The sequence below is a fragment of the Galleria mellonella genome, unplaced genomic scaffold (genome assembly GCF_026898425.1).
Source record: "Galleria mellonella isolate WM207_F2 unplaced genomic scaffold, CSIRO_AGI_GalMel_v1 utg1260, whole genome shotgun sequence".
NCBI lineage: Eukaryota > Metazoa > Arthropoda > Insecta > Lepidoptera > Pyralidae > Galleria > Galleria mellonella.
In genome coordinates, this window is record NW_026441985.1 from 341,229 (window position 1) to 368,779 (window position 27,551).

Sequence of the window (27,551 nt, forward strand, 5' to 3'; positions counted from 1 at the left end):
GCACGGATAGGTTTTATCCTAAATTTAACACATAGCGTACATTATGAACTGATTCACACGAGCAAAGCCGCGGAATACAGTTAATGAATCTATATTCCTCGTCTTATCCTTAACTGATATAACATTGCTTAAATAGTTCGAAGTACCATTTTATTTTTATTAAATAAATGTATCATTATACCACTCGTGTTAAAAAAACAGTGTCGTACATTACCACTACTATAATAAAAAGGGGGTTTAGTCGATTAATTTAAACATCAAATACAGTGAAACCGCCCTTTAAAGGCTAAGAAAGAGGTCGTTATATTCTTTCAATGCAACTGTTAAATTATTTATTTGATATCGACATATCGCCGCCCTTTTCCCATGGCTATGATGTGCCCTAATTCCTTAGTACTATATACTACATATAGAACTATATTTATTATGGTATTTTTTATACAATTTAGAATGGCAAACAAGCTGACGGACCACCTGATGGAAAGTGGTAATTCTCGCCTATAGACATGAGCCCATGGACATAATACTGTTTCGCCCATGATACCATGCGTTGCCATTCCTGAGGACTCAGGTGTTATTCCTCTGTACCCTGTAAATTCACGCTATATCCCACCCTTCAAATCGAAATACAGCTATGCAAACACAACTGCTTTACGGTTGAAACACGAATGGGACAGAGGTAGAAAGGTAGATAGAGAGAGGTCTCTGGTAGATTGAATAACATATAATCATTATGAATCATTTGTGACTGTAATTTACGAAAATTATATAATATTATACCCAAAGAATTACAGGGAGTCAGTGGATGACTTCTTGCAATGCATTTACTGGGAGGTCCTCCTACACTGCGTTTGCCTGTACTGGGTTGCCACTCAAGAATCTTTCTTCCCTATCAGTTGTTAGTTTTTCGAGCTATGTGACCACTTCAGCTTGCTTATTCTTCGGGTTATATTGGCCACTTTGGTTCTTTTGCGGATATTTTTGTTCCGGATTCAGTCACGCCATGAAATTCTGAGCATAGCCCTCTCCATAGCTAGCTAAGTATATTCTTTCAGAAAAAATAGGATTTTCCAAATCGGTAACAGAACTGATGTAATTATGAGGTAATAAACAAAAAAAAAATGCAGCCTAATTGAGAACTTTCTTCATTTTGAAGTATTGAAAACTCATTTACAATTTCATACTTTAATTTTATAAATTAAGAAATCAGATAACTCAAGAACTTATAAAAATAATATGATTGAAAAAAATTATTATTGAATTGATGAATATGTCTGTGACAGATATTTAGAATTTAAATCATTTATTGTATATATAAAATTAATATTATGATAATATTGAGCATCTTTATATTTACCACTTTATAGAATAAATTATTTTTGATTTGATGAAATAAATTACTCAAAAAAATAGTTCAATTTACGCTTTGTCATAATTTGATTCATTGGTTCTTATATTGAATTTGTATTTATATATTTGTGTTTATGTGTATATTAATAAATATATCAATGATGCAAATATTTAAGCTGTTATAATTTTAATTAAAGAAAAAAATCTTTCTATCATTGAGAGGCTGCACTCGTCGATGAAATGTTTTTTCAGGTTCACTGAACTCCTCCAGTAAACCACGTACCATTTCCATGTAATCCTGGAAAAGAATGATACATAATTTTAAAACGATATTTATTTTGGAAAATGAAAATTTTCCATTCAATACATACTGATTAGCTGGTAAAGGAATTTCAACTAAAAACAAACATCCAACAAAAATATTGTTAGTACCTTAGTTTCAGACTAGATGGCGCTACGTTACGTATCTAATGGTATTTATTATTTACAATAATATTCGTCCTTACCCTAGTTACGGATAATGCCCGTCCACGAATTAGCCACATGACGGATTCCGTGCAAGGTGGTGTTGTCAAAGAGCCCTGGTAGTACGCGTATTCTTTCAATGGCGGACTGAAGTAGCTTAAAGGGTTTCTGGCAACTGATTCCCTAACACTGGTCATTTTTGATACCGTCTTGAGCAGTACACTTAATCCTTTTTGAGTGTTATTATCGAACTGAAATAAACAAGAGTCTATTGTTATTCCAATTTTTTTTATACAATTTAGAATGGCAAACAATTTCTGCCAATTCAAGCCATTCCTGAGGACTCAGATGTTATTCCTCTGTACCCTGTAAATTCACGCCATATTTCACCCTTCAAACCGAAACACAGCCATGCAAACACAACTATTTCACGGTAGAAACACGAATGTAAATTCACGCCATATTCCACCCTTCAAACCGAAACACAGCCATGAAAACACAACTATTTCACGGTAGAAACACGAATGGGACAGAGGTACCCAAGCAATCGACTTTTATACAAAGTCTCTCTTTGATACAATCTACATCATTATCATATCAGCCTTAATTGTCCACTGGTGAATACAGGCCTCTCCCATAAAGGGAGGTTTACCAGCAGTTGCCACGCTTGGCAGTCGATTTAGTAACCGAGATCTTGGTGATGTTTTAAGAGGCGCGCTGCTGCCCATTCTTCAACAATTAACCCTTAAATGCCTGAAGTTTCAAATTTGACACCGGGGTTTGCATTGTTTCATTGTTAAATAAATTTAAATATATTGATTACCGTAATGCCTAATGTTTTTTTTCAAAATATATTAAAAAGTCGTTTTGATTTTTTTACTATTTTTCCCCATTAGTAAACACAGTAAAGGGTACACTTATATATTTTTTAATCTGATTTAAAAAATCAGGCTTTTAAGTTCTCTTAGTCTTAGATTGTTTTTATGTTTTAAGATGCTTTGTTTAGACATCAAGTCTCGTTATTGGATACGGGTAACGGAAATTCGGTGGTAGAATATTCCTTTAAAAAATTGCTAATAATATCTGTTATTAGTAGTATGTATTTCGTAAAATTTTCGCATTCAACAGCACCAATAGTTTATGTAATAGTTACTACATAACTATTTTTTTTTAATTTTAATAAATAAAATACATAAATAAAATAAGATCCCTTTTTATCATATAATTACCATTATAAATGGTAATTATCTATTTAGGTTTTTTAAATAATATAAAATAAAGATACACTCGTATCTCTCTGTTTCTCCGCTTACTTCTTTTAAGTCACCAACCGATTTTAAAATTAATTCTGTATTTGGATTTTTCTACGGGAGGTTTGTATCTACAATTTACACTCGTGCGAAACCGGGATGATTCATTAGTATTTTATAAAAAGAGTACCGCATATAAAAGCAACAGAAAATATTATATAAAAAAAAAAATAAAAATATTATAAATGTATCTACTTTTTGTTAGTTACTAGTTGAAATACCATTTGTCTTGGATAGGAAAGTATTAGTACAAAATGTAAATCTTAAAAGCAGAGAAATAATTATTAATAGGGTATTATGGGAATATTCAGTTAAATTATACAAATCTCATTTGACATTGATGGACAAACCCCATTTAGATGGCAACAGAATTTTAATTGAAAAATTCATTTCCATTATCGAGATTGTTGTTGATACTAATACTTTCATTTGTCAGACGCTGATAAGTTATTGTTTTTCACGTAGATTTTGCGGCAAAAATAAATTACAGCTACAAAATTAATATTCACTAGAAATCTCATTTTTTTTTTAAATAAATAAAATGTATTAATAAATGATGATATCTTTCATAGACACATTAGATTACCAAATTAACCTGTCTCTTGCTGAACATAAGCCTCCCCCATAAAGGCAGTTTGCCAGTAATTGCCACGCTTGACAGGCGGATTGGCAACAACAGTTTGGTTTTTAGTGACGTTTTAAGAGGAACGCTGTTGCCAATTCCTCGACTATTAAGTTCCCTTACTCGCCTCTTACGACACCCACGGCAAAGGAAGGGGTGTCCCATTCTATGTCGTGACTACATTAATCTATACTTATAATATCGTTTACAGTGATTAACTATCAAAGCATAATCTAATCTACTAAGTCTAGAAAACTCAAAATTTCTAACATAGGTTTATTTTAAGATAAGCTAAGAAGGGATTATTAAACATTTAAAGGAGATTTAAAGGAAAGATTGAACGCCACGTGTGCAGTGCTATGGGAAACACTAATCCTAACCATCCCAAATGTGACCATTTAACCATATTTTAGAGAGTTCAACAACTTGTTGTATAAAAAGAAAATTTGGCTCACCGCGCTGTGATGCCTTGAAAGTTTTATCAAAATACATATAAAAACATTACAATTAATGCATTAAATATTTATACATGTGTCAAAATATTGTTATCATACAATTAATCACAACAATTATGAAGGTAGTCAATATAATTATTATCAATAAAATGTCTAAGAATTATGACATTGTCAAAATTATTATGCATTGGTATTATGCTCTGGTTTCTATTATCTTTGATATAAATTATGTCATCTACGAGTATACGATTGTTTTTATTAATTAAATATTCATTATATCAAGATAAATTGGTTATTCAATTAGAATTATTTTGTTTAATTCCGCTACCATTAGTATGTGTATGACTGCCAACACTAAAAAACTAACTATCACTATTACTACCAGAAGTTCCACAACCTAAAATATGGAAATATTAGTCATCAATTCCCGACTACCATTTTGTTCACGCACACACATAGTGATGGTAGCGGAATTAAACAAAATAATTCCAGTGACGTGGACTTCCGCGAAATAATGCAGTAAAAATTCGTAAATAAATAAATGTCAATCAAATATATCAACTTCATCTTCAGATCATCAATCTGGTTTCAAAAATATTTTCGAATTGATCTATATTTTTATTACAAATTGAAGAACGTACCTTATACAAATTTACAATACCAAGTATAGCTTGAGGATCTCTTGCGTATGCTTCGAGTGCCTCTTCTAAAGTTCTGTATTCAGCTGATATATGCAAAACTTGACTCTCTAGTGGATACTGTAGGCCCCCTACAGTATGTTCAGAAGGCCAGTGGAGCGTCAGGGAGTGGAAGACGTAACGTCGACTGTGTGCAGCTCCGCCATAAACTAATGGCCTTAATTTATTCTTCCATTCTCCGCGAAGTGTTACTAGAAAAGAAAAGAATTAAAAGTAAATAAGGTATGACAATAGAATAACTGGGCTACATAAGGTATAATATCTAAATTCTTCATAATAGCAACATATGAAGGATACAATGGTAACCATAGCCATTATAGTGTTTTGCATCAGTTTGTACTTGGAGGACCGTCAACTTATTTGCTATTTAAGGTAACCTAAAAAAAGTTGACGTGGTATAGCATAGCAACATATAATACTCGATAATATAGCTTAAAGAACTTACTGACAACAAATGGGCGAAAAATTTGAGTGGCAAGAATATAGGTTCAGAATAGTTATGCACATTTCAATAAACTAAAGATCTACAGTTTGATTCAAACTGTACAGTTTTGATTATTTATTATTCTACCTCAAAAATCCATACTATAGAAAATAGCGACTATACTGATTGTGCTATTACTTTATTTATTTTACATAGTATCAATGCGGGCGTTATTGTAAAATACAAGTGCGATCTCTAAATAAGATCTATAAATACATTGTTTACTAATTACCCTAAAAAAGGAACATTTATGTCAGATAAATGTTTACAAAGTTTTGATCTTGCCAGATGATAAACAATTGTATTACCCTAAAAAAGGAACATTTATGTCAGATAAATGTTTACAAAGTTTTGATCTTGCCAGATGATAAACATATATACATTTCAATTTGTTATTTATCATCTAATAAAATTATAATCCCAAATTGCTTTATTCAATGAAACTAGTTAGTACTCTAATAATTTCTATCAACCAAAATTAACACAATAACCAGATAAAGGTCTGACCAGAACTAAGAACAATAACGCTATTGTTTTACTTTCAGTTATGCCATTAACACAGAATATCCAAGACCTAATTATAAAGACTATCTATTCAAATCAGAAATTCCTATGCAGAGAATAATCTGAGATAATTAATAATATGTATGTATACTGTAACATGTTTAATGCCATTATCTTAGAATTGATGTGTGAATACGTAACTACTGAACATATATCTACTTACATCTTACTGCTACATAACAATTGTAACTAGACGATAACTGTACAATACAGGGGGGAAAGGGGTTGTTAGTAATGGAGACTGAGAATCCCATTGCTAGCAATATACCCAACCACGTCGACCTCCCGCTGTTCTCCCTAGAAACTATCATGGTTAATTCCTGATGAATTCATCATGATGGGCTAACTGGCCTGTTTTCATTCTCATCTATCACCCTTCACTGGTGTTCCGTTAGAGTATCCCGCTAGCGCAGGCGGGGTTACCATACCATTTTCACTCATAAAAAAAAAAAAAACTGTATAATACAGGACACGATTAAGAGCAACATTGCAATCATCTGTTAATTTTTAAAAACAATTGAAGAAGTTTCAATCAGAAAGATTATCTTCAAGAAAAAATTTCCTTTAGAATCCCCGATCTCCGTGTGTGTAGTCTAAAACATCATACATTGGAATTACTTATCCACAATTCCCATACCTACATAAAATTTTTTGATCTGCAAGCTGCTAGACTCTGGAATTTCCTTCCAAATGATACCAGAATGGTGAAGACCGTTCTTGCTTTCAAAGCTCAAAAAAATATTTTATAATACAATTGATAGTTAAGTTAATTATATGTATAATAGTTATTCTATGTTTATATATATTATTTAAAGTGTAATATAATTTTTTCACCATATATGTTATGCCTTATAAACAAACCCTATAAATACTTTCTCCTTTCGTGTTATCAAGGTTGACTGGAAGAAGTCTCCTTCAAGGATAAGTCCGCCTGTGTACATTTTGGTATACCTTATTATCTATATTATTAGTGAATGCACAAAAGCATATAAATAAATGAATAAATAGTAATTATTTAAAAGGTGCTTTACTAGCGAATTAAAACCTTAAACATAAAGTACATTTATACAGCATATACTTCATGTTTTGCTTTGAACTCTTTCAAATACTTGTTTACTAATATCCAAATTTTCAGTGATAACTTAAAAGTATGTTATTCTATGATTAATGTTTAACTCGTAAAAAGAGCACTTTTTAAATATTCAATCCGAAATATTGAAAATCCTTTAATTGTTTTTGAAAATTGACAGATAATTGTAAATTTGCCGCACTTCGTTAAATTAAAGATAATGAATGCTCTTAAGAAAAAAATAAATGAAGGGCCTTAACGAATAGAAGCTAAAGTACTAGCAAATGGAATAAAGATCATACAGAGATACAGAAACACATCATCATCTTCCCATCCTATTTAAAAAAAAAAGTTTTAGGGTTTCCCATATCACCACCACCTAGACGCGTCATATTAATAAAGGAGATGCAATTTCTAGTTAACCTCTAACTCATATTTCATTAACAAAAACGTCAAAACGTGTCACTTGTAATATGATTCCATGAAAATAATTCAACTTCATCCAGTAGCATCATATTATATCTAATCAGATATTATATACGTATGAAACAAAATATGATAGATTACCAGTAATATCTCAAATGATAGGTAAGGTTTCACACTTGAAAACAACTTATCCAAATAATTCCGGATATTATACTAGACTGATAATAGGAGACATTTAATAATAACTCATAAAACTATGTTATTAAGCTACTGGTTTTATTATTATTGCCATAGATTACATAACAATAATAGTACAAAAAGATACGGTGCTTATAGAAGGCGTAATGTGCTTTTGAATAAAGAAATATTGTTATAATCCACACAATGCAAACAATTTTGTATACTGTGTGGTACGCGGAATAATAATTTTACAATGGCAATCACGGACTTCTAATCCCATCGTCCGCGATCCACTATCGATAAGAGTAAACTCAATTACGTTTTATTTGTCACGTAATAAAATAAAATTTGAAAGGAATATCCTCACTTCGGATTTTATCACTTAGAGAGACACATGAATACTAAAATATTCTTTTTTTTTATACAACTTAGAATGGTAAACAAGCTGATGGCCCACCTTATGGAAAGTGGTAACTGTCGCCTATAGATATGAGCAGTACCATGGACATAACAGAGTATACCGTTTCACCCATGATACCCCCCATGCGTTGCAATTCCTGAGGACTCAGGTGTTATTCCTCTGTACCCTGTAAATTTATGCCATATCCCACCCTTCAAACCGAAACACAGGCATGCAAACACAACTGCTTCACGGTAGAAACACGAATGGGACAGAGCTACCCAAGCAATCGATTTTTGTACAGTCTCCCTCTGGTAAATTATTAATATTCATGCATATGTCACTCCATAATTCACTAAACAACTTATATATCAGAATAAAACATTAACATAATGCTATGATTAGTTTAATTACATTAATCACTATAATGTGCACGTATTTCATATCAAGTATTATAGCCAAATCTCGAGGCTAAGTACTAATACTTTATTATTGCACTTGTAAGTTACATATAAAATAATGTATTTATAAATGTTGTGAGCAAGGGTGGACTTATCTCTGACAGAGATCTCTTCCAGTCAACCCAGTACAGTAAGAAAACATTTCGTTAGCGGGCAGATGAAGTGCTACAACCATTAATACATAAACAAATATACAGTTAAATAAAATATATAATAAAATATTACATAAATACATACACTATAAATACATATGATACCTACCTACTTATATAATAAATGTATATATGTACTACTATGTATTATCTTCATATAAGATTTTTATCAATTTCTTCTGCCTAGTTTTAATCCCAACTGTAGCCCGGACCAACTTTCGTGCTATTTTTTCCGTTTTGTTCGATCTTATGCGTCTATCTCTGACAGGGCAATTTATGATCTAAAGATACCCAAGCCCTATATATTTGTTTACATTTTATGACACTTTATTGACCTATATGCATTGTTAAAGTATTTTCAATAGAAAATGTATAGAGCGTTGGAGATATATTGTAGAAAGCGTTTCATATTTGCAGAAGATTTGAATCTGTCAATACACGAGAAACGGTAAACATTTTCAATAAAAATCATGTTTTACTAACAAAATGTTGGCACCAAGGAAATTCAATGTCATAAAATTTCACGGGACGATATTGAAAACTTTCCTGTGCAATTTGGCGGCTCAATCTTTTGGAACGGGAAAAAGAAATGCAAATATCTGGGCGGTGTTCGTATTAATTCTCTTTGTCTTATTTATCACTTCGACCTACTTAGTAAAACAATACCTTTTTAGATTTCCGTATAAAAAAAAAAGTGAAAATAAACCTTTATAGTACGACTAGGTCTGTTTGTCTGTGGTTATTCTTTTGTTCTCTTTTCGTTCTTTGTTTTGTATTATTGTAGCACACACGCCATTTTAGTTGTGCATTTATGTTCTTACTTTTTTCGTAACATGCAGAAAAATTATAGCAATTATATGAGTACTTGTTATATTGTGTGGGTGAAAAACCAAAAGTTCAGGAGTCGGCAGAGATGGTGGTTAACGTGACTTTCCAGACCGGTATGCCGTTCGCAACAATTTAAAATAACCGCATCTCTTTGATGAGCTGGTTCATCTGGCTAATGTCCTTGGGTTCCTTGGGCTACTGTCTTCCACCACGCAGCGTAACGATCCTCACGAGCTCCGGAGCATGCAGAAAACTTATTTATTTATTTTCAAAGATACATCAACAATGTAAATACAGACATTAATTTTAATTGATATACAGGGCTTTTTTTATGGGTGATAATGGAACGGTAACCCCACCCGCGTTATCGGTATACACCGGTGGGACACCAGTGAAGGATGATAGGCGAGGATGAAGCAGGTCAGTTAACCCATTGTGACAAATTCAACAAGAATTGTTCACGATGGTTTCCAGGGGGAACCACGTGGAGGTCGCCTAATAGGGCATATTGCTAGCAATGGGGCTGTCAAACTCCATTGCTAACAATCCCTTCCCCCCGATATACAGGGCTTGCATCTTGCATTTACATCAATTACAGATGTACAGAACATTTTCTTAAGTCATCAATTACATATTAACGAAACTGATACCAACTTATATTAAAATAGGGTGGCGTGACGTAAGGTACTTCACATGTCCACGACATAAACGAATAGAAACTTAGTCTTATTATGACATCTATCAAGTTGAACACAAAACCACGTCATAGCAAACTATGACGTGGTTTATTTACAGGCGTGTATTTACAGGGTACAGAGGAATAACACCTGAGTCCTCAGGAATGGCAACGCATAGGGGGTATCATGGGCGAAACAGTACACTCTGTTATGTCCATGGTACTGCTCATGTCTATAGGCGACGGTTACCACTTTCCATCAGGTGGACCGTCAGCTTGTTTGCCATTCTAAGTTGTATAAAAAAAAAGAATTTCACTTAAATGTCGCTTGTTCTAAAAGAAATACACAGTACGGAGTATATGCTTCTAACATCCCAAGATCACTTTTTCCCGCCAACGCCATATTGTTTTTTTTTTATATCCGATCCCAGACAGCACCCTCTTACGGAGGGAAAGGGATCGTTGGTAATGAGGTCTAATAGCCCCGTTGCTAGCAACTGACCCTCTCAGATTGACCTCCACGCGGTTCTCCCTGGAAACTATCATGGTTAATTCTTGTCGAATTCATCATGGTGGGCCAACTGATCTGCTTTCATTCTCACCTAGTATCTTTCACTGGTGCCTCGTCGGTGTATACTGATAGCGCGGGCAGGGTTACCATCCCATTTTCATCTATTAAAAAAAAGCACCCTCTTACGTAGTAAACGACCTTTAAGCAGTGCGGTGCGAACGGTATCGGATTATCAATATTATACTAGCCCAAACATATCGTACAGTCGTAGAATACTGACGGATCTATATATGTAATATTCGTCAGATCCGTCAGTATTCTACGACTATGACGATATACTATTTATTTACCTATAACTATATGTTAGCAACTGCAAATAATGTTTATATTTTATTAGAGAGGTTCCCGTGTGGTCCCGGCATAGAATAGGCCATCTTTTCCTTTCTCGTGGAAGTCGTAAGAGGCGATTAAGGGAGGGCGAAGGATGGGCAGCAGTGTTCCTCTTAAAACAACTCCAAAGTATAACTGCGGTTGCCAATCCGCCTGCCAAGCGTGCCAACTATTGGCAAAACCTTCTAGGGGAAGGCTTATGTTCAGCAGTGGACAGCTAAAGGCTGATATAATATTATATGTAATTAGAGAGATAAAAAGAGGTGAGGCTTGAACCTTGTATATAATATTTGATAATTTTGTATACAAAATGCTTACTGTATGAATTCCGTTCGCACTTGACCGAGTTGTTATCTGTAGAAGAACTTTAGTTAGGGGCACAGCTGACAGAGTTTTCATAACTGTAAAAAGTTGGCTATTCACGTCCGCGGCGTCACAAACTTTATGACACTTATAAAAAGGAACGAACAATATTTGCTAATAGCGGAGATAATTCCTCTCTTCTTGCTGTTGACAGACGGTAAAAAATGTTCACCATAATTCACGATTTTTGAAGTTATTCCAGTGATAAAAATGGAAAAAGATTTTAAAATTTGCATTTTGAGGAAAGAGATTTAATTAAAGTGAAAGTTTGTAAGATGTTAAGTTGTTTGGATGACTATTACTTAATTACACTTGAACGGTTTAAAGAAATTAAATTAAATTTGGTACACAAATAAAAAATACCTTAATATTACGTAATGATATAATAATAATTCAGGTAAAGCCGCAAATTATGGCTAGTATTATGTAGAATTTCAATTAATTAGAGGGAGCCTTTGTAAAGTCGTCTGCATGGATAGGTAACTTTGTTTCTCTCAACCGTGTCTCCGCGGTTGAGGACTTGCAAGGCTATGTATCTTACGATTTGAAGAGGAAATATTGCTGAGGAAATGTTTGCTCTTAATTCGTAGCATATATAACGAGTCTGGCCATAAATACTGTTACAGAAAAACATTTCTTTATTACAACTTTTTAATTATTTTGAATTTGGAACACGTTTATAATTTTAAAACCTTACATAAATAAATTATAAAATAAATATATAAATTTTAATATTATTACATTACTTTATATAAAAATGCATTTTCATTTGTAACAGAACTTATAGGTAAACTCGGTATATATAATATCATAGGTAGACTATACAAAAGTCGTATATATAATATATATAGAAAAGTAAGCATATATATGTTACTACTATACTAAACAAATCTTACAAGGGATACTGAATTTCTATTTGCTGTGATAGTACTTTTAAAATGTCGGTCATTGCTTTTTTATAGCGCCATTTACTATTTAGGCTGTTCCTTGATAAAGTTTTAAACATTGTTTATCGTTTATGAGTGACCTCATTTAGCTGGATATTTGAAACATATTATTAATACAGAATTTTTTAAATTCCTAATTTGCTTATTCTTATTTGTTGCAATATTAGCTTTTACCAAACGACTTTGTTCGCGTGCCCAGAATATATTTACTGATTGGAATAAAAAATGCCAAGTCCACTTGTTCCTAGCAATGTTTGCTGGTAAGAGTGGAATTTTCTTCCACCTATTTCCACTGATAGAGATGAATGGAAATTCATTTCTACTTATTCCTACTGAGCGCAGTTTATTTACAAGTACATATCTGTACATAAATAAGCAGATAATTAACTCCTTTCTTAATCTATATTCTTCTCCATTCAATATAAGATGTGTATACCAATTTTCATAGCGGTTGGTTAAGTTATTAAGGTGCTATAAGGTAGCAAACTTACAAACTCAAATTCACATTCATAATGATAGTAACATTATTAAGCAAAAATAACAATCGACATCAGAGAGGAAAAATATGCAGGTTATTTTTTATTCCGGTCAATTCCTGGTCACGCGGACAAAATCACGGGTAAAACTATTAAAATTATTCCACTACTAGTAAAATTAGTCCAGATGTTACCAGTCTTCAGCATCATTGGAAAGATAGTAATAAAAAAATATGGAGTAATATACGCCATTTTAATTTAGGGCAGAATTGAATAAGAGTGTGAGTGTGTAAGAGAGAGACAGAGTCAGAGTGAGAGTGGGAATGGGAATGGCAATGGGAATGGGAATGAGAATGAGCATAAGAATGAGAATAATTTAATTTAATTTACTATTTTTGAGGATATATTATAAATATCAAAGTGAGCACATTTATTTGTTTACCTTATGATGCCTTAAGGGCTTAATCAATCTCTTTGAAATTTGATATACACGTACTATATATATAGGCAACTTTTTATCCCGGTCAGTAAACATATTCCGGTTACGTTGATGAATAAATTATATAAATAATTATGTACATAAATAATGTATAAATTATATTAAAATTAAATTTACCGCTCTTGCCGTTGTTTTCCAATGTGAGCGAGGTTGGTACTGCGTTGTAATTGTAGAACAGGATTGGGCTGGCGCCCTTCGTCGTGATCAGCCTGTCGACTGGCACATCTACTGGTGACTGTGAATGCCCCCCACACTGTGGGTACAGAACTGCCCATTTTTCTTGGCCTGAAGATTTTTTTTACTTTTTAAATATTTTTCATGATGAGGATTTTTATATCAGTCGTTAACTGTCCACTATTGAATAGGCATTCCCTTAATAGGGGGTTTTGCCAGTAGTTGCCACGCTTGGCATGTGGGTTGGCAATCACAGTTAGTGTAAAGAGGGACGCTGCTGCTCATCCCTCGACCATTAAGTTCCATTAGTCGCGTCTTACGACAGTCATGGGAAAGGAAGGAGTGGCCTATTCTATGCCGGGACCACACGGTCCATTTTTTATGGCTGATAATAAAATGGTAAGTGAATAGTTTATTTCAAAGAATTTTGTGGGTAGCTTGTATAATAATTTTAACAATTAAATTTAACTTGACAAGGTCTTACCTTCATAATCCCAGTCTTTTAGAGATACAGCTGAAACTGAAACACAATTCGGTAAAGTATTTATTTCAATCAGACAATCTTTTTACTAAAATGGTTTTAATTAAAAATTTATTTCAAAAACAACACAATATTAATTGTACTAGCTATATCCCGCAGCTTTTCTCGTGTACAGTATATAAAGTATCTTACATGTTAATTTATGATACCTTAAGTTACCTATCCGTATACCAAATTTCATTCAAATCAGTTCAGTAGTTTTTACTTAAAAGAGTAACAAACATTCATCTATCCATCGTTACAAACTTTCAAATTTATAATATGAATATTACGAATTCAAAGGAGAGTTTCTTAGTTCGCATATATTTTGTGTGTACATTTATTAAGCGATAAAATCGCCAAATTAAAACTGATTTTGATTATCATTTTTTATTTAATAGACTTGAACTAATTAGTACGACTCTTTTTGCAATTGATAGATATAACGTTGTCAGAATAATTCCATTTTAGTCGAACAAGATGTATAATTTTTTTATGTACATTTGTTACGCGACTTCATCGTAATTTTCATCACTTTTAATGATTCTTATTGCAGTTAATATAGTTCACTCCCGTATTTATTCTATATTATTACCATAAGACTTCAAAATATATTTATTGTTTATTTTATAGTTCGTTTATTGTGTAGCAAAACTTAAAGTATGAAATTTACAAAGGCAAGCTATAAGTTACCAAACTAATACTATTAGTAAAAGAAATTCCACGCCGTCAGTGAGGGCCCGGCTATTTTCGCTGTCCGCCCCCGTGGGACCCCTTGGATGCCCACATAATGCGGGCAACCTTCGAAATTCAATTGTGCAGGTTTTATGGTTCCGGAAATATTGTAGTTTTAATAGTAAATCGAGTTGTATATCGTTTTTTTAGAAACTCTTATAATCGATTTTAATGAAATTTTGAAAATATCTATTGTTTATGATACTTAGAAATTAAACAAACTAATGGCCCGATTAATTCAAAGTGGTGACCGTCACCTATACACATCATCTGTACCGTCGACCTCACAGAATATACTGTGTCACCCATAGTATCCCTCATACTAATCTTAAAGAACAAGAACTTCCTCTTTTGAAAAGTCGTTTAAAATGACATCTGCTTGTGAAAATCTGAACAATTTTATTATAAATAAGGAATTTAATACCTACAGCGGCGAACTTCGAGGAACGGAAGATTTGTAAGAGCAAATTTAATATTCTGTCCCTAAAACTTTGTTGACATATGAGTATACTTACCTAATTCAATATAATTAACTATTTGACGACACGGCCATTATGTTCAGAAACAATGTTTTACTATTTACTAAATAATATTACTTATCTAGAAATCTAAATGACCTGTAGAATCCACTAATGAAACTTCTACATTTTATGAACTACCAAAAAGCGAACATTTAAGGTCTAAACAGACGAGAGACTTTTCTGACGATCTTTTGAGACGAGAGAATTTTCTGGAGTGTGGAAAGTGTTATTATATTTTTTTTTATTATATTATCATTACCCCCCATGCAAACTGCCCCCCCCCCCCCCAATGCATGCATGTTTGGAAGGTGGGATATGGCAGTGAATTTACAGAGTACAGAGGAATAAGACCTGAATCCTCAGGAATGACAACGCATGGGGGGTATCATGGGCGAAACAGTATACTGTTTCGCCCATGATACCCCCCATGCGTTGCCATAACAGAGTATACTCTGTTATGTACATGGTACTGCTCATATCTATGGGCGACGGTTTCCACTATCCATCAGGTGGGCTGCCAACTTGTTTGGCATTCTAAGTTGCATAAAAAAATATTTGGATTTTTTTTGTACTCGTACTTTAAATGTAGTATAAAATACTTGTACAAGTTTTCTTTAATAGGTAATGATCAAGTAGTAATCCTGCCCGCACTATAGATAAAGGCTGGCAAAGCACTAGTGAAAGATGATAAGTGAGGATGAAAGCTGGTTAGTTAACCCATCGTGATGAATTCGAGAATTAAGCACGATGGTTTCATATAGGAACCTCGTGGAGATCGACCTGATAAGCTATATCGCAAATTTAGCCACCATTAACAAAAATCCCTTTCCCTTAGTCATACAAATTATGTTTTTATTTTCGACAAAAAGTGGCCATCAGTACTATCTTCCGTCTGTTTAGGCCATGACAATAAACAGACTAGGTAGAAGTGACACTGATAATAATTCATTTCGCGAATGAGACAATACTGCAATAATGTACTTTTCTTATTAGAGTACTCCACAGGACTTCTATTGTAGTTCAACCATGTGGTCTTGGCATAAAAACACATAAAGTGGTGGCCTTTTCTTTTCCGTGAGTATCGATAAAGGCGACTTAGAGAACTTATTGGCCGAGGCAGGGGCAGCAGCGTCTCTTTTAAACATCACCAAAGCCTAACTGCGGTTGCCACCTTGCGTACCAAGCGTGTTAATTGTTGACAAAACCCCCCAAGGGGAGGAGGCTTATGATGTAAGGGTAGCCTATTCTATGCCGGGATCACACGGTGAGTTATTATTATTGTTATTGTATTTAATTATCATTGTTTTTATAAAACAGCGAGTTAAGTGAATCATAATCATAGAGTAATAATCAGATGCCACTTCCACCTGGATATTTAATTTCTGTATTCTTCTGTGACAGTTTTAATTTAAGGGTTCAGCGACTTAAGATTTTATCCAACTTGAGAAGTCTAGATATCTTGGTGACACTTTGATGGCAATAAACTCACAATAATAAACAATTACTTGGAGTGTAAGATAAGATTTCCACGTCGTTTTCCCTTCTCCACTGTCTTAATGAGTTCTGAAAGTATAATTTGTTTTGATGTCGTGATTTTCATATTAAAAGATTATCTTAATACAATACTTAGATATTTTTGTTCTCAAGTTAGTTATCATTTTAATTTATAAAAAAATATGAGTTAGTGATTCAAATTAAGCAAGAAAAGAATTAGATGAAAATATAGAACGATATATATATATATATATATATATATATATATATATATATATATATATATATATATATATATATATATATATATATATATATATATATAGCAGAAGTAAAGTTGTGTGTTTGTCGTGAAAGATTTTTTTACCAATTTAATTACTGGCATACGTACTGTTACAATATATTATTGCTGAATAGCAATATCATTTATTTCCATTTAAATCAGCAGTATTATGCCTATATAAACTAATACAAACTCTAAATCAGTCAGTCGTAATTTAGCTAGTCAAATTACTGCCCAGCTACCGACCTGGTTTACGCCTGCCAGTCTGGCAAGTAAAATTAACTAGTTAGATTTATTATCCAGCCTCAATAAAACCCTGAACCAAGGGTCTCGCGCGTCGCGAGTCAAAGTGAACCTTCAAATTAGTTAAAAGTGCACTGGTAACTGTGTAAAATATAAAATAAAAAACTCCGGTGTGTGGCAAAAAGTTTTTTTTTTATATATTAAACAAGTGCCTAACACTAACACTACGTACATACAGTAAATTTACTAAAAACTAGAATATATTTGTAAATAATATCTCATGTGAGTCGTGTGGTCCCGGCATAGAATGATCTACAGCTTCCTTTCCAGTGGGTGTCTTGAAAGGCGACTAAGGTTACAGTTTTTACATGTTATATCATCGTATCATGTCAGTCGTTAAGTGTCCACTATTGAACATAAACCTCCCCAGGGGAGGCAACTACTGGCAAAATCTTTCTTATGGGGGAGGCTCTCCTGTAAGAAAGGTTTGCCCATAGTTGCCACCCTTGGCTAACGGTTTGCAAACTGCAGTTAGGCCTTAGTGATGTTTTAAAAGGGACGCTGTTGTTTATTTCTCAATCCTTCCTTAGTCGCTTCCTTCAACAGCCATGGAAAAGGAAGGGGTGGCCTATTCTATGTCGGGACCACACGGCAATTAAACACGGCATGTCACATGGCTGTAGAACTACATAACCACAAAATTACATAAATACGATAATGAAACGATGAACGCTGCAATGCGGATTTGTTGGTGATATTTCAGGCTGGATTGAACGCAGGGGTAATGATATTATAACATCATGTACAGGGGGGGGGGTCACTTAACTCTAAACTATTAATTTACTAAATGGATGAATGGAACAATGTCATACACAGAAGATGGCATTCAACATATAAAAAGAGGGACATTAGTTTACAATTGTGTTCACATAATAACTTAAATTTTGTTTGCTGGTGTTGCCAACAATAAAAAGGTAGCCCCAACTAGTGCCAAATTTAATTTAATATTTTATGGTAAGAGAATTAAATTTAAGTTTACATATAGTTATTGATAAAGTAATTTTGTTCACTATATTGAGTTAGAGGTCATATCGGACCTTTATTAAGGGGTTTACAAGTATAAGTTATTAAACTGGTATACCCATTAATCTGATAGTTACTGTTATTCGTTATCAAAACGCCGTAATTTTAACTCTCATAACAGTAAAATATACATACTCGTTTGGAGTTTTGTGAGTATCTATGGTATAGTACATTCAAACTGTATGAGGTTCAGTACACTCTCATCCCTTATAATTATAATAAATAATAAAAGATAAATATTTTTGATATTTAGATAACTTTTTTCGTGGTTTATATATGTTTATTAATATATATTAGTGGTATTACAATTCATTTCATACTAGCGGCTCGTACTGGCTTCGCACGGGCGGACATTTTTACATTTTAAAAAGTGGCCATTAAGGCGGCACATGCGACGGAAGCTTAAAAATGGAGTAACTTCTCCCGTTTTCCCAACATTTTCCTTCACTGCTCTGCTCCTATTGATCGTAGCGTGATGAAAAGTATACTATTACCTGCCTAGGAGTATGAAGAATAAGTAACAAGTTTCGTTAAAATCCGTCGAGTAGTTTTTGTTTCTATAACGAACATACAGACAGACAGACAAAAATTTTACTGATTGCATTTTTGGCATCAGTAACGATCACTAATCACCCCCTGATAGTTATTTTGGAAATGTATTTCATCTACAGAATTGATCCCTCTACAGATTTATTATAAGTATAGAAGATTGTATTTAAAACATTACATACCTATCTATAGACAACTGGAAATTAGAATAAATAAAAAGTTTATTTTAGCAATTATTTTTTTATTTACAAATAAATAAAATAAAAAATCCAAAATGGCTTAGACTAATTTGTATTAATCATCATCATCTCAGCCATCCACTGCTAAACATAGCCCCCCCCCCCCCCCATAGATGCCACATGGAACGTTCCTGAGCCACCGGCATCCACAGACTTCCTGCAATGCATTCGCGGTCGTCACTGTATCTAGTGGGGGTCGTCTTACACTACGTTTCCCGTACATTTGATTGTCGGGTCTTCGAGCTATGTGACCAGCCTATTGCCACTTCAGCTTGCTTATCCTTCGAGCTATGTCGGTGACTTTGGTTCTTTTGCGGATATCCTCATTTCGGATTTTGTCACGCTAAGAAACTCCAACTCTCTATCGATAGCATGCTGTGTAAATTTAAGATTTTGCATATGAGCAACCGTGCAGCACCATGTTTATGTTCCATAGGTCATGACTAGCAACAGGTATTGGTTAAAAACCTTCATCTTTAAACTTTATTTTGTAATAAAGAGAAAAAAGAGAAAGGGGAAAGGTCAAGGGTCGTTAAAATGGCATATATTTTTTTCTATATGTACATTATAATTTTGTCGAAAATGACATATTGCAGTTTCATCGTAACGGCTAACAAAGTTATAAGGGTCCCGTTTCAACTATTTAACTATCCATGGAACGGAACACTGCAAAATGCAATTAAGCGAGTATAGTTTTTGTAGCTAAATAATACGATTATTGGGGATCAGCTTTTATGGCATATCCTATTCAATGTAGTGCATCAATGAAATTGAATTGACTGACATACTAGAGATACTGCGATACTGTGATAGTATTATTTCAACGTTTTATTTTGCATAACTGCCTGTCTATAATGTTTGTATAACTATAATGTTGTTATTCTAAGTTTAAATTAGTTGATTGTAAGTGTTAGTGATGTCATGTGTATTAATTAATTAAATCTTATTTTTATTTGTGAAAACCTGTAATTGACTTTTTGTTTTTAATGTCTTTTTTTTATTATGAAATTTTCTAGCTGTTGACTTTTCATAATAAAAAATAGATTATACCATATCCATTTTTTTTTGTTTTTTATCTGTTTACTATTGTTAAATTGTTATTGTGTCATCTTCATAATATTTTTATTATTTTTTTATTTATTGCGTATATTTATTCGATACATAGTACATTTATGTACAATATTCAAAGATCTTGTACGTTTATTATTAGAATAAAAAAAGAAAATATATTACCTGAACGATAATTAAGGAATACTCACAAAATTCCTATAATCGCTTGAAACGTCTTTCGCATTTAAATCCGGAAACTGCGTAGGCAAGTGAAATACCCAAATTGTTTTCGGCTGAAATAAGATAAAATATAGTTCTAATTAGTAAAATAAAAGTGCTTAATTTGTATGACCTAAATTAGAATTTTTCGATTTAAATAAACAAAAAAAAAAAACTAAACGAATAATTTGATTTAAAAAAGTTTCTAGAAATAATTGAAAACCTAAATTGAAGAATGTACTCCTTATGAAGATGACAAAGCTGTCTGTTACCATTCGAATCACTTTCAGTTGTCTTGTCAAGCCGGAAAAAAGCAAGGAGACACTAAACATAGTTCTTTTAGTATCAAACCTTGTCGGCTGCCAGTTATTTTTATATTACGGAGACATTTGTCTCTGAAGAATGCATATTATTAGATTATGTAGGGTAGAGCTAAGTGCACTTAGACCCAATGGGATGTATTGTGTAAAAAATATGTGAAGTGACTCCCTGTATTTTTAGAACGCAGACTATAAATCTCTTACATAGAAAGTGGATCGAGATAAGGTCGTAACCTATCAAAGTATATACCCCTGAAAGTTTCGAAACTTGTCGCGTATATATTTTTTTTGTATCACTTCTCATTAATATTTACTGTATATAAATAAAGTGTAAATAAATAAATAAATAAATATAAATAGTAAAAAAAAAATTGATAAACACAGTGAAACAAAGTACAAGTACTTTGAATAATAATATAAAGTCGTGCTAAGTCTATTTACCATATTATTCATGAATGCGTAAACAAAAATAAACCTACTTTCAATATTTAGAGAGTTTCTGAATATGAAATTGATATTTTACGCGCAGTTTCCACCATAATATTATTATATGAACTAGACTAAAGGTGAAATGGCAGTCTAGGTATCTACTAAGAAAGGTTTGATAGGTTATTATGAATAACATAGAGTTATTTTTTTTTTCTAAAAATGAAAGGATCGTATGTTTTACTATAACATTATCTGTTTTGGTTTTTTTTTGTTTGATGTTACTAACTTGTTTGTTATACATACATATTACTATTTTCATCTGTGTAACCAGGATACATGTATATAAGGGAAAAAGGAGACCTTTTCCGTCACATATATGGATTAGTTGAACTATTAAAGGTACCTAGAGATAACAAACAAAGTAACTTTAGGATATTTCAGAATTAAAATCGATATTGAATAAAATCGATATTGGCTTTCATCTTACGTTAATTATAAGATCTATAATTAACGTCCGTGTTAATTAATGTCCGTGTGGTCCCGGCATAGAGTAGGCCACCTCTCCCTTTCCCGTTGATGTCGTGAGAGCCGATTAAAGAAGGGCGAGGGATAGGCAGTAGTGTTCCTCTTAAAACATCTGTACAGCCTGACTGCGGTTGCCAATCCGCCTGCCAAGTATGGTAACTACTGGTAAAATCCCCCAAGGCGTATGTTCAGCAGTGGACAGTTAAAGGCTGATATGATGATGATGATGATAAGATGGACTACAGCATGGAGTTCCTCAAAAGAGGGGTAAAGAGGTTTCTTCAGGGTCGGCAACACACGCGTAATACCTCTGGTATTGTAGGTGTTCATAGGCTACGGTAACTACTTACCATCAGGTGGGCCGTATGATTGTTTGCCACCATAGTGGTATAAAAAAAATATGTAAAGTGGATTGTCAAGTCAGGTTAGGACCAATCATTTATATACAAAAAAAAATGGAATCTTAATGAACATTTAACGCTCGTTAGGGAATGCTTAAAATAATATTATGTAAAATTTGTTTTTTGACTAATTAACTCTTTATCACCAGATGTTGCCTTAAAAAATTATAATTATGTTTGTATTGTCAAGAATAATTGTGCACAAAATAAATTAAAATAAAATAATAAACAAATGTAAATATATGCAATGCTTGTTAAGTTTATTAATTAAAAAAATGAGTTATAGATATGTGTCGAAATGGAAGAAATATTTTTACTTTTATTATATAACAAGTTTTGATTAAAACAAAATGAACTTAAAAGCTAGAACTGCTGAATGGATTTAAACAACATTTGGAATACGGGCAGGCTATATCTGAACATAATATATAAGGATACTTTGTATACTTTGATCGCATGTAAAGCCACAGGAAACAGCTAGTGAAATATAAGTAAGGTAACACAATCAAATGTTTAGATATGCATAGAATGAATAAATGAATAATTAAATGAATGAATGAACATTTATTTCCATACAGCCCGATATACAATGTTGATACCAAGGTGGTTTCACCTGGCAGTGCTGTAGTATTATTCCTTTTAAAAGGCATGCAAATCTTGAAAAGTTAATATAACCGTCACTAATTATAACAACAAGGGAGAATTACTAATTTCTATAAGGTATTATATAAGGTTTTTTTTATACAACTTAGAATGGCAAACAAGCTGACGGCCCACCTGATGGAAAGTGGCAACCGTCGCCTATAGACACGCCTATAGCAGTACCATTTACATAATAGACTATACTGTTTCGATATCCCTCACGCGTTGCCATTCCTGAGGACTCAGGTGTGGCAAACTCTGTACCCTGTAAATTCACGCCATATTCCATCCTTCAAACCGAAACACAGCCATGCAAACACAACTGCTTCACGGTAGAAACACGAATGGGACAGAGGTACCCAAGCCATCGGCTTTTGTACAAAGTCTCCCTCTGGTAAAGTAATAAGGTAAGTTGCTAATTTTTTTTTAATTCTTAGTATTATCCTTATTAATATTGTAAATGTGAAAGTAAATTTATTTGTTTGTTTCCTACCATATAGCCCTATAACAGTTTAACCAATTAGTACAATCATATGTGATAGAGGAGACTAAAACTAGGCTACTTTTTATCCTAGTTAGTAAATATATCCCGGTCACACGGACGTAATGGCGGGTAAAAGCTAGTGAAAATATAAAGTTCACAGTTCATTGAACAGTCGGCTTGCAAATTTGTGTAGTTTAGAGTTTGTAAGGGATTCTCCCTTACAAACTTTGTTGTAACGTAAATTTACCGTTTCTTCTTTTACTTTGGTTTTCTTATAATTTATAAAGTAAAAATTTTATATTCTATTCAACTTTATTAGCATAAATGTTAAACTTCATGGCGCAGTGATACAGGTGTTTTTTTTAGGTAAGGTTCGATTATCGTTTAGGTCAATTTAGGAAAAAACCTTTTTTGGGTCTCGAAACTCCACGCGTAGCTATACTTTAGGACTAATGTATTATGCCTATATTACTTGTAATTTCATTGCCATATTCCACGCTTTAAATCAAAACACAGCCTGATGATTTGTGTTAGAAATACAAACACGCCTTTTATTAATATAAGCATGACTAGCGGCCCGTCCCAGCGTCGCACGGGTAGATATTTTTACATTTTAAAAAGTGGTCATTATGGCTGCACACGCGACGGAAGCTTAAAAATGGAGTAACTTCTCCCGTTTTCCCAACATTTGCCTTCGATGCTCTGCTCCTATTAAGAGTAGCGTGATGAAAAGTATACTATAACCTGCCCAGGAGTATGAAGAATAATCGTACCAAGTTTTGTTAAAATCCGTTGAGTAGCTTTTGTTTCTATAATGAACATACAGACAGACAGACAAAAATTTTACTGATTGCATTTTTGGCATCAGTATCGATCACTAAACACCCCCTGATAGTTATTTTGGAAAAATATTTCATATACAGAATGGACCTCTCTAGAGATTTATTATAAGTATAGATAGATATATGACCATGCCGTCTTAAACGAACATAGGGAGAACATGATCCATGGTGAAGATAAACCGAAACGAGAATGTTTTATTATCAACGGTTGGTCTGTTGGTAAGAAGAAGTATGATGGTATTAACTGACCCGTCCATACTTAAGTCTATCTCTGGCTTCATTATCTAATTGTTTTTGTATGTCGTCGGCGTCATCGTACAAAGTATTCGCTCTAGGGCTCGTCTGCTCCCAAGTTTCAGCTGCAAAAGAGAATGTATTTTGAATTTATACAAAACAGACTCGTTCACTAGCGCTCCTTAAATTGTTGGTATAATTTATGAATTATTCACGTCCTTTAAACAATTTATGCTCTACTGTAGACGTGTTTATGTTTTTTTTTTGTGTTTCCTATTTGAAATATTGATTTCAAAACTGAATAAAATGGTAACACGAAAAGTGTTTAACAATTAAAATACCTCACATCATAAAACTATTTGTATAATATTTTTATAGGCAAATTTTCTTTAATTTTATAAATTTTATTTATATTTATTATTTTATATCATCATGATCATCATATCAGCCGTTAACTGTTTGTTGCTAAATATAGGCATCCCCCATAAAGGAAGGGGGGTTGTCCGTAGTTGCCTCGTTTGGCAGATGGGTTGGTAAATGCAGTTAGCCTCTGGTAATGTTTTAAGAGAGACGCTGCGGTTCATTCCTCGACCACTAAATATCCTTAGTTGACTTTACGACAGGGGAATGGAAAAGGTGGCCTCTTCTATGCTGTGACCACACGGTTATTTATATATATTAATATATATTTATTTAAATATATGCCTCTATTTTTATCAATGTGTGTGTATTTTGTATATGTATTTAGAAGTATATGTGTAATAATATATGACTTATATAGTCTAATAATGACTTACATTGTATAAACTTATTCGAGTATTGAACTTAGGTAAATTTTACTGAGTTTTTCTTCTAGTAATATTCATGAATTTGTCTTGTAATTATTAAGAAACTATTATTCCTATAAGAAGGTAAATTATATTATAGGTGCTTTATAAAAACTGTGTAGAGGTCCAGATATGAAGCGGTAAAGTAAATGAACTCATAAATAAGAGTCTTACTTCACTCATAAATCACGATAAATTGAATCACGAAACTAGAGATTAAAATTTTTCACTTCTTTTTAGATTTATGAGTATATTATCACTATCTGCCCATCCCAGCTTTGCAGGGGTTTTCTAAAGAAGAAAATGAGACCGAATCTTCCCTTTTTAATCCAAAATTTTCACTTTCTCGTATATTTTTTCAAATATTATTAACAGACATAATATATTGTATCCAACTGTCTTAAATTCGTTGTCCTGTCAAAGGCTACCTTTGAATTGTAAAATGGTTGGATGAATTTTATTATTTAACTATTTTATTAAAAAATATATTTTTTACTATTTTAGATATTTTGCCCTTGAATTTATCTTTTCTTTCAATTGCATTGTGAGAATAATTTATATACTTTCTATTTTGGATATGATTTTTTTATTTAATTTCGGTTTGTTGATCTAAAAAATTATAGTAATTTGGGTGGGTGTAAAAATTGACGGATGGCAAATTGTTTTTAATACGATTAAGTTGGGGTAAATTTTCAACAATTTTATATAAGTTTAGACTATATTTGCCCTGTTATTGTCACATTTATTTTCCAATAATTTCAATAGAATGAGTAATGCAGTGTGTAATGAAAAGATCAGAGTTTTTTAAAATGCGATCGTTTAAAAGGTTTAACTCTGCAAAAGTTTGCAGACAAGTAGAAATTCCGCCAGCTGCTCTTTCAAAGTTTGTATTGAAAAACTTTAGGGGCATATAGCAAAAATCTCATTTTAGATATTATATTTACAATCGCCGGTATTTTTACCTGATTGATTGACTTATTGGAAACCTTCAACTTCTAATAACGTTAATAGAATAAAACTTGTTTGGTCTTATTTTAATTTTGTGACTATTGAAACTGACGTTTTTATTTGTACAGCAAAAAAAAAATATTGCAAATCAAAGTCTATGTATGTAATTTCATGTTCTAAATTCAAATATTTACAATGTAGAGTATCTACGGAATATCTAGTTGCCGGTTTGGTGTGCGTGGGCGCGTGCGTGTTTTGCGTGGCTGCTAGTGCGTGTGTGCGAGTACATGTTTGTGTGTGTTTGTGCCGTGATTAAATTTGTCTTTATTACGCTCCAAGCTGTTTCTCTTAGATCTTTCTGTTTTTCTGAGGCGGATAATAAAAGATGTGATTGACACTTGTTACGCTTTAACGAGTGTCAGTAAGCTGTTTTTACATACATCTCTAGGCGATTATAGAAACTCTTGACATACGGTAATTTTACTAATAAAACCTATAACTAGATGGACTGGATCGGAATAATATCTTCGCCTGAATAGGTATGTATACGTAAACAATTTTGTCATATCTATTCATCGAAATGAAAACAAAATAAATAAAGAAATGGAGGAAGGAAACAAGTCCATTAATGGTAAATGGAACTGCTGCCTATACTCATGAACAATATCATGGCTATCAGAGGGTATATACTGTGACACCTATGGCTCCCATTATGGTGACACTTCTTAGGTTTTCTGACCTATAATGAAGAAGCGAAAGAGGTTTGTTTGAATCGAAGCATTTGGCGTTCCATTGTTTCTGCCTACCCTAATGGGAGACAGGTGTGACAGATATGTATGTATGTATGTATGTAATATCACGACCCAAATATATGTGTTATTTTTAGTACTATTTCGAAATATATGTATAAGAGGCTTAATTAAAATTTATAGAAAAATGTGCTACAAACTTTACTTACACTTTAATTAAATTATGATAAAAACACATAAATCACTTTCAAGAAACTTAATATTAATTTATTAAACTAGGTCGACTTTGTCATTAAAGACGTTACCTTTTAATAATATTACTTTACAGCTAAACAGCCATATATACCATAGTGCCCGCACAAAGTCTCTCCTTAATAAAAACAACACCATCCAAAATAATAACCAAATAACTTTATCATAAAAAAAAAAAGAAATTCGATCTCATACATAGATATGTTCACATTACATTTACATCAATACACGTAACTAAAATAAACGCAATGAAAAATAAGTAATGTAATAATAAAATTGGATGTTAAGAAGAGGAAACTAAATACACTTTTACACACAATTCTTAGAATAACTTATGACAAATGACATTATTTTTTTTTCGTAACTAATTCTCGTCTCGTCGTAGTTTTATTTCATTTTCTTCATATCTATGAAGAGTACGTATAGCCTAATCTTTTGCTATATTTATAAAATCGGTTGTCC

General features: G+C 32.8%; 1 protein-coding gene across 1 annotated transcript; it reads right to left on the reverse strand.

Annotated features, from left to right (window-relative positions):
- Positions 1-1,307: 1,307 nt before the first annotated feature.
- On the reverse strand, positions 1,308-27,390 carry LOC113515591 (carbonic anhydrase 6-like). The gene is made up of 9 exons (XM_052900047.1): positions 27,143-27,390; positions 24,329-24,438; positions 20,427-20,510; positions 16,782-16,839; positions 13,985-14,020; positions 13,444-13,611; positions 4,844-5,091; positions 1,857-2,066; positions 1,308-1,648 (listed from the first exon to the last, which is right to left on the reverse strand). Exons 1-9 carry the CDS (start codon positions 27,225-27,227, stop codon positions 1,538-1,540), a joined length of 1,110 nt encoding a protein of 369 aa, XP_052756007.1. The 5' UTR covers positions 27,228-27,390; the 3' UTR covers positions 1,308-1,537.
- Between the last annotated feature and the right edge of the window lie 161 nt (positions 27,391-27,551).